Source organism: Choloepus didactylus, chromosome 4 (genome assembly GCF_015220235.1).
Source record: "Choloepus didactylus isolate mChoDid1 chromosome 4, mChoDid1.pri, whole genome shotgun sequence".
In the NCBI taxonomy this organism is placed as follows: Eukaryota; Metazoa; Chordata; class Mammalia; order Pilosa; family Megalonychidae; genus Choloepus; species Choloepus didactylus.
Genome location: NC_051310.1, coordinates 13,700,203 through 13,712,587, shown reverse-complemented (window position 1 = coordinate 13,712,587; position 12,385 = coordinate 13,700,203). Strand labels below are relative to the sequence as shown.

The 12,385-nt window shown below is 32.0% G+C and overlaps 1 protein-coding gene across 6 annotated transcripts in view; it reads left to right on the top strand.

Annotated features, from left to right (window-relative positions):
* The window catches only part of PPP4R4 (protein phosphatase 4 regulatory subunit 4), a 221,815-nt gene that overhangs the window by 164,557 nt on the left and 44,873 nt on the right, over positions 1-12,385 (top strand). For 5 of the 6 annotated variants that reach the window (XM_037831972.1, XM_037831971.1, XM_037831977.1 and 2 more), the window contains 7 exons: positions 277-446; positions 775-894; positions 3,105-3,182; positions 4,077-4,160; positions 4,761-4,943; positions 9,604-9,709; positions 11,159-11,306. In XM_037831972.1, the coding sequence (XP_037687900.1) occupies positions 277-446; positions 775-894; positions 3,105-3,182; positions 4,077-4,160; positions 4,761-4,943; positions 9,604-9,709; positions 11,159-11,306 (889 nt within the window). The remainder of the gene's footprint in view (positions 1-276; positions 447-774; positions 895-3,104; positions 3,183-4,076; positions 4,161-4,760; positions 4,944-9,603; positions 9,710-11,158; positions 11,307-12,385) is intronic. The other variant, XM_037831974.1, reaches the window with a different exon arrangement.

Genomic DNA, 12,385 nt, shown 5'->3' with positions numbered 1-12,385 from the left:
ATTTTACATAGTTCATACTATTGAAATAAAAATATTAAAATTAACATAAGGTAAAACAATGTGACCCATTAGAATTCTTCATGAAAGTTACTCTTTCTTTCTTGTTGCTTTTATTTATGATAAATGGTCTGCAACCATTTATTTAAATATTTGCTTTACATATTACTTAAACACTTAAATATTTGGTTCTAAATGTGTCTAATGGTACTTTGTTTTTCTCTTATTAATTTTCGTTTTCAAATAAAATGTTGAGCAAAGTTTTGACATTTGTTTTAGGTATTTTTACTCCAGATCAACACTTGAGATTTTTGGAGTTTTATAAGAAGCTCTGTACATTGGGTTTGCAACAAGAAAATGGACACAATGAAAACCAGATTCCACCCCAAGTCCTAGAGCAGGAGAAGAAATATATTTCAGTACGGAAGAACTGTGCTTATAACTTTCCGGTAATAAATGATTTATTTCTGTTGACTGTGCGTTTTGAATATAACTTAAAAAATATATGAATAGATGGCATTAAAAAATTACCATGTTTGACACTTGCTGTTAGCATTATGTCTGCTATATAATGCTTAGTAAATATTTGTGGAACTTATATTTTTCTTAATATAAAATCAGAATTATATGTATGCATTTGTGTCTTCCAAATGTGATTTCTAATTAAATTGTGATTCTGAGGACATGATTTCAATTTAGGTGAAATGATTATAATATTAGGTTATTGATGCATGTTTTTTTTCCTTCCCACTCATCTCCTCCCTCCCACTCCACTAGGCCATGATTATTTTTGTTGATCCTAAAAACTTCCACATGGAACTCTATTCTACATTCTTCTGCCTTTGTCATGACCCTGAAGTACCAGTCAGATACACTATTGCTATTTGCTTTTATGAAGTAAGTCTTTAGAATTGATATCACTTTACATTTGTGTACTAGATGAACTTTTGACATGTTGTCCACTTCTGTTCACAGATTTTATAAGATATAGACTCCATGTCACTTTCGAATTCTATTCCTAAATCTTATTTTCAACTTCCCATAATTCTCTTTTTTTGTATGTTTGCAGAATTCATTTATATGAACATTATATTCATTTATTCATTTATTAATCCATTCATTTGGTGTATCTTTAATATGTGCTTACTTTAAGTTTTTATGTGCTTTATAATATTTATATTTAACTTTGCAGTTAAGTTTAAGAACTTGAGAACAAATGGTAAATTGACAAATAATTAAATTTGTTATTTTCACAGCATATGGATTGTCTTTCATAAGCAAAGTTGTTAGATTCAGCTATTACATCTCTTCATTAATAAAAACAAAAGTGAATTTAAAATTTTGTCATGAATATAATTAACTTTTTAACCCTTTGATGTTGAAATGTGATGCATATGTCTTGGATGATACAGTAAGCATGTATATGCTATACTTGCAGGAAACATGTATAAGCTATAACTTGTCAACTTGAAATATATCACATAAAAATCTCTTTATAAATGGCATAATACAATATCTCCTTCCTTTATAAGTGGTATAATAATATTTCCTTATTCTCAATAAGAATATTTCACCCTCTTCCTTTCACTGTTTTCCCAAATCAGAGTATTTTTAGGTTAGCCGAAAGTACAAGATCTCCATAGCATCATTATAAATGTTACTTAAAATTCTTTTCACTTTTGGGTCACAGTCTTTGCTTCTTTAAAATGACACTCTTTTTCTGGTCATGAATGAAATATACATTCATTGTTTAAAATGTAGGAAACATTCCCTTTCAACGGTATAATTAATTAAAATAATTCCATTGTTGTAAAATTAAATTGTCTTTGTAAATATACCTATAGAAATCATGAGGAAGAGGGCACTGGCAAGCTGAGTGGAATATTCCCCTCCAAGCTGCATTAAACAGGCACTTAGGCTTAGTTACCCAAGTTACACATGTATTTGTCTAGTCAGTGGTTTCCAGAGAGGGTTGCACAAGATTAGAGTCTAGGAACACAATATTAGAGTTTCTATTTATGCTTATTTTTGTCATTCCTTTAGTATTTCATTTTTGTTTATGTCTTTTAATGTATATAATATGTTAACACCTTATAAATATATTGGAATGTGTATACAAAAATATTTCACTGGTAGGAGTAAGTTTGGAGACCATTGATCTAGCTGTTCACTAGGTGTCTAGTTTCTGTATTTATCACAGTCATGTCATGCAAGTAGGCTAAGGATTATGCTTCATTCCATAAAATGAAAGGGTAGTCTAAATTTCTCCTTTTAAATAATGAAAATCCTCTGGTGGCTTTAAATTTTCCAAACAATGTTATTGCTAGATTCTGATAATTACTCTGTTCTAACTTTTTTCTTGTTTTTCAGAAAAATAACATTCTGAAAATAATTTCAGCAAGTCAGAAACAACTCTGTAGAGCAGAGATTTTAAAACCTCTTTTTTTTTCCAGGAACCGTTTTTTTTTTTCCCCAAATAAAATCTTACTCAGAAGCCCCAATATGTAAAAATAATTAAAGGTCAAGTAGGAACTGGTGACTCGTCTATTGTGGGTTCTGGAGGAAAAAAAAATATGTTCACAGAATTGCTGGGTCAGTCTGTACTCTCTCATCTCCTCTCATGCTGTTAAAATCTTTGATGGGGAAAATGAAAATTGTTTTACTTGCTTTGGAATTACCACTACTCTGAGATCATGGTAGGCCTTCAAGAGAACTTGCCGTCTGTGGGAAGCTCTGAACTGGGATGAGAATACTCTATATCTGGGATATCCTTTAAGACCCTGCTGGCTGCTCTAAGTCTTCAAAATTGAAATAGAGGCCTCCGTGGGCTTATTATTACTTATCTTGTGAAAGTTATGGCTTTGGTAAATCCCATCCTTCTTTACTTCCCCACCCCAACATTTCCACACACTTTGGTACCTTATGAGGTAGACTAAAAAGCTAGTCAAATATGCAGCTAATTTTTCTAGAATTCTATTTTATATTTATGGTGTAACCTAGTTTTATCTCAGAAGAAGTATCTAACAGGGATGTAATTTTAAAATTATTACTATAACCCTTTATATCTAGTAGTGTCAAATCTGAGAGACTTTATTGCTACATTTTAGGTGTCTAAACTTCTGAATTCTGGAGTATATTTAATACATAAAGAACTAATAACACTATTACAAGATGAATCACTGGAGGTAATATATTTTTACTCTTTGGTTTTTACTTCTTTTATGTTAAGTCTGGATGAATATATCAATGCCTTTTCTCTCTCTCTCTCTTTTTTTTTTTTTTTTTGCTTCTTAGGGAATGCATGAGCTCTTTCCACTGACTAACCCCACAAATTTCAGATCACTGTACCATTGTGTCATAGACTGGAAATTGGGAAGCTCTTTTAAAAATTAGTTTTTAATATACATACATATATTTGTTTATTAAAGAAAATTTGGGAAATGAAGAAAAGTAGGCAGGCAAAAGAACTGCCCTTAGTTCTAATTACTGTTACTATTTTGGTATATTTTTCCATTCTTCTATTTTTTCTATATAAAAGCTTTAATTATTTTACACTATTGTAATCATGTTATATCACATTTTATATCTTTTTTTCCTCTTAGGATTGTTTGGGGATCATTTTACCATCTAGTATATACTTGTGAAGACCTTTAAATACTTTGTTCTGATGCTGTATTTAATATATCCCATTCCCCCAAAGGACTACTAGCTTCCAACAGTTCAACTCATCAACATTTAGACATCACTGAGGGAACTATCTGATTTAAACAGCCGTTCAAAAGTTGGGAGGCAGTTTTTGAGCATGTTGGTTGGGTAGGTGTAGCTGTCTCAGATTTAGACTATTTGAACAGTATCAAGAGGCAGATATACAGATCACTTTTCAAAGGTGGGTTGATCAAGGCAATTGATTGTGTTTCTAAAGCTTTGCAGCAAGAAGATAGCAGAGTAAGAAAATAGAATCCCCCAAATGTTGTTTGGAAAATAAAACTATTTAATTGTAAAATTGGCATGTGAAAAGACAAGGATGAATTAACTAATTTATTAGAAAGCAGTGATCATTTCAACATCTCTATTAAAAGGTACTAGATGCCCTTATAGATCATCTTCCAGAAATTTTGGAACTTATGTCTACTGGCGGAGAAAGCAGTAGTCAAGAAAATAAGGTAAATACTGTCTATCAAAAAATTCTGAACTTTATAAGTAGTATCTGACTTTACAGGGTGGTTGTGAGAAGTCAGTGAAAGAATATATGGAAAACATTTAAAATACTGCTTGCCACAGAGTAGTAGTTGCTTGTCATGTCTGTTAGAGTTTTAACAGCTTGAATTTCTTCTACAATTCTTATATTGACAAGTTTATTATTTATTGTCCTTGGAGTTTGTTTACATATTTCTAGTTTTCATTAGCATTAAAGATTATTCTAAGAATAACAAATAATGAGGACAGAAGATAGGAATTTAGAAGATCAAAGCTTGCTCACAGTAATATATAACAACTTTTAACTTATGTTAGAAGGGTTGCTATTATAATCAATCTGACAGGAAGAATAATGAGGTTCAGTCTCTGTTTCAAAATCTGGTTTCCAGTAACCATAAATTTTATTTGTGGATATCTGATTTCACCAGATAATTATCTCCCTGTGGCAACTGCAATGTCTCCCCTCCCCAAATGTATCACTCTGTTGTCAGACTGAAAAATTTGATTGAATGCTGCATTTGATTTATTTAATTTCATCAGTTCTTTTGATGTGTTTTCTGTTTCAGTTATCAGCTCTGCCTGACTTGATTCCAGCACTCACAGCTGCTGAACAGCGGGCTGCAGCCTCTTTAAAATGGAGGACTCATGAGAAGCTACTACAGAAATTTGCCTGTCTGCCACAAATCATATCAAGTGATCAGATTTATTATCGTTTCTTGCAAAGAATGTTCACAATCATGATGACAAATGTGAGCCTTTTTTCTTATTCTTTCGAGCTTGTGGTTGATTTTGGAATTACCAAATTCTTCACATTCTCAAAAGAGTGCAACGAACTCAGTTCATTCCTTTCTTCCTAGGATTATATTATCTTCCCAGGTCCCCAAGAAGGAAACTCAAGTTTCCCTTTGCTTCTCCAACTAGTTCTTTCTTTGATCTTCTGCCTAGCTAGCGAGAGGAATGAACAGGTGGTACTTCCACTCACCCTTTGTTTATATACTACCTGAGACAGTGTAAATAGACTCAAATTATATTGCTCTTCTCAAGAGGAAGGTTGGGAAGAGTCAGTGATTTCACCTGCAAAGTACTTTCTGTTCCTTTTTATGTACACCTTTTATGCATCCATGGCTTCAATGCCTCACCACATTTATGCCATTTTGTCAAGGGGTCCCTTAAGCCCCTTAAATAGTAGTTTGGAAACTTTTCTTTTGTAGTACTAACAAGTGGCTATGTAACAGATAAAGTTTATACCAAAAACATGGATGTCCAACTTTGATTTACCTTATAATTAGAGTCAAAAGTTAAAAAAAAAAAAAAAGACTCTCAACCAGGCTTGATCATCTTAAAGTAGGTTGCACTCAAACCTCACCGTAGAGTTAGTTTTTCTGCCTTTCCCCCAAAATTTTCAGAGGAGTATTTAACCCACAGTTCAATGTACATTTAATATGACATTCTACTACCATTTGTTGAAGTACAAAAATGTTCCATATAATCTTTACATTTTAGAAGCTGTTATAAAAAGTATTTTAATTTCTCACTGTTTTCAACTGAAGGGAAATAATGAATTCTAGCAGTCATCTCAAAAACCCAAAAGCTATTTTAGCTTCAAAGATTAAAAAAGAGGAAAAAAATGAAATTATTGGTGTCATTTACAACTTAAGTTAAAAAATAAGAGGCACACATTTTATGAACTGATATTTCTAGAAGTTTATGTCATGTATCAAAGCAAAGCCTAGAGATTTAAGCTTATAGTGTAGATGTAACAATTTTTAAAACTGATTTTGACAGCAATAACATCCTTATCAGTTTTGCATTCAGTAGCATGAATGTACCACTTGGGAAATTTCACATAAACTTGAGCAGAATTTATTAATTAATTTTATTCAAAAATTTGAGTGCCTGCTATGTGTCAGGCACTGTTCTAAGAGCTGGAGATATAAAACAGATAGACTCCTGCTCTAAAGGAGCTTACATTCTGAAAGTGGTGATGGTGGGAGTGATATATTTAATAAAACATAAAAAATTAAAAAATATGTAACAGGTGTGATAAGTGCTATGAAATTTGCTCGTAATTGTTTGTCTCAATCTAATTACTTTAGCAGGTACGTATGTGTTTAAGAAGCTTAGAATACAAAATTGTTCTGAATTCTTAGCTTATCTTATAAGAGAAATGATTTATGACAGTATAAAAAAATACTTTTAAGTGTGATAGATTTTACTGTTTCCTTTTTATAAAGAACTGATTCTACACCTAAAAGGATATATGTGATTATTATAGCACATTTTTCATGATCAAAAAAGATATTTTTTTCAGTGTTCTCTGGAGAAAAGAAAGATCTGTATTTTTAGTTCCATACTTAATGGTCTTGTATTCATTTACTCATTCATTCCTTCAACCACCAACTTCGTTGAGTCCTTACTATGTGCCAAGTACCATACTAGGTAGGAATACAATATTGAACTAAAGAGACAAAATACCTATTCTTACAGAATTTGCATTCTACAGGAGATAGACAATAAATAAACATAAATATATAACATGTCAGGATGAAGGTGCAATGAAGAACTATTAAGCAGACAGGGGAAGAAAATGATGGAGGGTGGTAGGATGCTGTTGTGGATATAGTTGTTATGGAAAGGAGCACTCCAACCAAACATACTTTATGCAGAGACTTGAACGAAGTGAGGGAGTGAACTGTGTGGATATCTAAAGAAGAGCAGTCCAAGCAAACAGCATAGTGAGTGCCAAGGCCCTGATACAGGGGTATGCTTGGCTGTGTGGTGTGCTGCAAGGAGAGAGAGATGAGCCCAGAGAGGAAGCTGGGTCCACAGCACACAGGGTCTTAAAGACCATAATGTGGACAATTGATTTTATTCTCTGGGACAAGGGAGGTCTTAGGAAGATTTTGCCTAGAGTAGTGACAGAAACTACTTTTTTTTTTCTACTTTTGTTATGACAATTTTTAAAGATACAGAAAATTAAAGAAAATACTATAATGAACCCCCATATACCTATCACCTGGATTTCACAGGGGATTTTGCCGTATTTTCTTTTTTTATTATGTTTTAGTATTTTAAATTGTAGATATCATTATATTTTATCTTTTATCTTTAAGTGTTTCTGTACCTATCCCTAAAAAAATAAGGACATTTCCTATATAGCTATAGTATACTTATTACATTTTAACAAAATTAATAATTATTCTTTAATATTATTTAATGTCTAGCCCATATTAAAATTTTACCGTTATGAATGTCTTTTATAGTTGTCTTATTCCATACAGGATCCAATTAAGATCTATTTATCTTTGTTGTTACGTCTCTTAATTCTCTTTTAATCCAGGACAGTGCCCCCCTCACCCCCCGCCACCACCACCACTTTTTCATGACATTAATTTATTGAAGAGACTTAGGCAGTTTTTCTGTAGAGTTTTCCACCTTCAGTATTTGTCAGATTGCTTTTTTGTGGTGTTAACTTGTTCATCTATCTCCTATATTTCTTGTAAACTGGAAGTTAGAGATAAAGGCTTATTTAGATTTAGGTTATACATTTTTGGCAAGAATACTTCATAAGTGCTGCTGTGTATTTCATACTGCCTCATGTCAGGAGAGTTGTCCCACTATGAGTGAGCTAAGAGTGGTTGTGCAATGGTGATAGCTGTATTCTTCCACTGAAATATTGTTTTCTTCCCCTGTGATCAGCATTGCAATCTGCATGTGATACTTCAAAACTCTGAATATCCAGTTTCCCATCAACCTTTTGCCAATTAATTTTAGCATCCAGTGATGATTCTTACCTGAATCAATTATTTCATTAGAGCTTGCAAAAAGAGATTTTAAAAAATTCTATCATTTCTTCTACATTTTTGAGTGCATCCTTCTGTGAGGAAGGGCTTTCCTTCATCTACTTGGTTTGTTTGATTACCTTGAAATGCACTTCCTAATGGAAAGACAGAATAAATTCTTAATCTTTTCCTTCTTAATAGAGCCAAGAGTTGATGCAATAGTCACTTTCAGTAGCGAAAAATGTGTTTTGGTTTTCTCTTTCTTTTAGAATCATTGTGGACTCATTTTTTACATTAAATAATGTTTTAATTGCAGTCATTATTCTTTATGCATTATTTGTGACATTATTCAAATTGTCACAACTTCTTCAAGCTGGCTTTTGTGTCCTTTAGACATGGTTCCATTTTTCTTTGCTAGCATTCTTGATTTATGGTTCCCCCAAATGATTTCACTTATACTATAAGTTATAATATACATTATTATTATATGGAATAAAATATACATATTCCCATATAACTAGTCTGCATGCATTTGAAATTTCTATTAGTATATCCAAAATGAAAAAAAAAGTATAACATGCTTTTATTTAGTTCACCATTTATCTAAAATTCATTTTGTTAAGCCTGGTGGTTTTTCTTTTTATATGCACATTTTTCTAAATTTTCTGTTCTAGATCATATAATGAATATCCTAATTTTACATTCAACAGATTAAAAAACACCACAAAGAACAGTACCCAACAGAGTGAAACTAACTTGTATAAAATATAAGAGGAGGTAGCAGGCAGTACTGTCTCAGCAATGTAAAGTTTCATTCTATGTGAATTTCAAGGATCCCCACTATAACAGTCCGAATTATCAGTAATTGAATGTTATAGTATAAGTAAGTCAAGATGGTGAACATGAATTTATACTGGAGCCAATAAATCAGTTGAGAGAATTTTCTCTAATACATGGTTTGAAACCAAACACGGTAGAGATTGATGGTTGAATTCATTTAGATTTGAGGTTCTGCCAAGTGCAGTTGTGTGACTGAGGTTCAAAGGACAAAGGAGTTTGGAATGCTGGTAAAAGTGATTGATGTGGTCCCCATGAATTCTAAAGTATCTGTATCATGGTCCAAGATTTTAGTGAATGACATCAATGTTGAAGATTAATTAAGCCAGAAGGGTCCAAGAGTGTACCTGAATATATGATCTCTGAATTTATATTTTAGAAGTGGCACAAATTTTGATGATATACCTGACACATGGTATGTTTTAACAAATGCTTGTTGAATGAATGAGTGACAAGGTCCAGAGAATGACTAAGGATGGGTGATTGAGGTATATTTGAGGTGAATTCCACTCATAAGTGGCATGAACTGAGAGTCACAAATAAATTAAGTCTGGATGATTTAGAAATGACTGTGCCAAATTAAACTAAGTTTTTAATTTGATATATTAGTTGATTTTCCTGAGTGATAATAACATGAAATTGTAGACACTACCAAAGGATTGTCATGCAGTGGTTTGAGAGAGTGGAGCACTGCTCTTACTTCTCATCAGTAACTTAAAATTGGGGCCAAATTGTACAGAATATATCCTATTTGTCTAGATTAACTGTCTTTCTTATTTATTTCTTTAAGAATGTCTTACCTGTCCAAAAGGCAGCATCACGAACCCTATGCATTTTTCTACGTTATAATCGTAAGCAAGAACAGAGACATGAGGTCATTCAAAAGTTAATTGAACGTAAGTAATCATTGTCTCTTGTTTTGAAAAAAAGAATGAAAACTAGTTGGCCTTACTTGTGACTTACATTGTGTATCATTTTGCCGAGTAATTCAATTGATGTTGATAAACATCTAGTGCGTGGGTTTTGTTGGTTTTTTTTTTTTTTTTTGAGTTTTATGGGTTAATTGATTTTATTTTACATATCTTTATGACAGAACCAAATCTGTGGTGAACAAAAGTAATAATTACTTTGGGTTTTCTGTTGTGAATTTCTACACTTGAGAAATTACAATATACATATAACTTATGTTGAAATCCTAGCTTCTACCCTGATGAAATAGCATTTGGAACTAAAATGTAAATAGATTGTCCATGAATCTAATCATTTATATTGTTTCTATTTTAAATGTTTACAGAATTAACAGAAAGGGTTAGTTTTTTCCTTGTAAATCAATGTTAGAATACATGAATGTGAATCTGGTGAGCCGAGGTAGATTATAATGTCTTAAGAAACTGTCAGTTAACAAATACAAATTTATTTTAATTCAAGGGCTAAAATCAAGGCAAAAAACCTTTAGTTATATTATTCTCAAAATAGTGGCATACATCTATTTTTGTTTAGTGAAATTGTTAGTTACTGCATACTTGCTTTGACTATAATGTCTTAATATTTTTATTAAACTCTGTTATCCAACAAAGCGAGTAATAGGGTTTTCTGTTTATTGGAGTTTACCATTCAAGTATGGCTGTCTCCTTTTCAAAAAAAATTAGAGTTAATAAAATTCCATTTAAGAAAAATTATGCTCAGTATATTTTAATCCTTTTTGTACTCTTCTTCAGTTCCATTTTTGAGTATTAGGGCCTCACATTTAGAATAAGTTTTATTTCAAAAGAATACTGGCCTGAATTATTATCAGTAATACTCTATTTACATTTACATTATATGCTTCAATGCATTTTTTTTTTAGGAAACTAGAGGAAGAAGACAGTTAAAAGGCTTTGAAATTATAGAAACCTGGGTTTGAATTCTCTTTCTGCCACTCAGCAGCTCTGTGACTTTAACCCTCTCTAAATCTCAGTATCCTTATCTATAAAGAGGAAAAATGTATGCTTATCCCATTGGATTATTTTCAGGATTAAATAAGATAATATGTAAAGTACCTAACACATAGAGGTGATCAGAAATAGTAGATAATAGATATTTAATAGTTAGTAAATGTTTATGGAATTACATGCAATGCTTAATGAGAAAGTAGAATGACTTCCTAAAAGGCACTTTTGCAGGTTTTACAGGTATTAGTAATTTTGGGGGTCTACGAATCTGGAATATGTAATGTAATTTTTTTCTCTTATCTCTTTATATTTGCTAAAGAAATTGTGGGTCTGAAGAAACCTTGTCTGATTTTGTCACATCTAATTTCATGTAAAATAAATTAAATTTATAACCATTTTTGTTGTTGTCTTTAGAACTGGGCCAAGGAAAAAGTTACTGGAATAGACTTCGATTTTTGGATACCTGTGAATTTATTATAGAGATCTTTTCCAAATCATTTTTCTGTAAATATTTCTTTTTACCTGCTATTGAACTGACACATGATCCAGTAGCAAATGTGAGGTATGGTACCAATGCAAGAAAATACTTAAAACATTATATTTCTTATATATCTAGGATATTGAATATATTTAAAACTCAAGTCAAAAATTTATACTTCCTTTGAAATTCTTAGTAGTCTTAATTGATAGGTATCAACAGGACTTAGAGTTACAATCTTTCAACACTGTCTCAAACCTTTTGTTGTATTGGATCAAGAGAGCAGTAAGTCCAAGCCAGTCTGGCATGCTTCTTTGGCCATTTGGATATATACGTTGGTATCAAGAGAAGGTTGAGTATATACCATTAGTTTACATTATCTTCTAAATCTAAAGAAAAAAAAGTCAGCAGCCTTGTTACTTCAAAGTTGCCTTGGCGAGCCTTTGCCTCTTTTTAGGGGCCCATTTATTGATAAAAGTAGAGCCACTTTGAAGTCTTTGTTTTGCCTTTTCTTATGTTCAGTTGCCTTACATTTTTGAAATCTAGTAAATATTAGTAGGATTTGACGATGACTTGCTTGGAAATTTAAAAAAAGAATAAATAAATTTTGTTCCCCCCCCCCCCCCATAAGCATATTGCTTTTTAAGAGTTACTTATGTATTGCATAATGGGTTGAAGAGAAGTTTAAACTTATAGGCACTAAATTGTGTTCTAAGCTCTGTGTCTCTGTTCTGAACTGGAGGAACTCAGATCTGTAAGAAAGAGAGACAGAAAGTCAGTTGCCAAAGGGTTCTCTAGACAAAACTGCAGAACTCGTGCTGAATTTTCACATGCCACCTGCTTACTTTTATGATGTGTAAAATACATGCATCTTTTGTAAACAACTGACACAAATTGCAAGCAACATGTAAAACATTGTAATACTTTTTAACGTGAAAAGTTGGCAAGGCAATAGATTAGCATAGATTGTTGACTTGTTGTTGAGGGAAAATATACCATGAAGAGTGGTCAAAAGATATTGAAAAGTTCAACCTAAGAATTTCATGAGCATTATTTAAGGGGAACAAGTTAGAGGTGGGTTTTTGTTTTGTTTTTGTTTTTTTTTTAGTGTGAGAAAATACATGAAGTGCATCTGCATTGGCTTTATTATTTTGTTTTTGTTT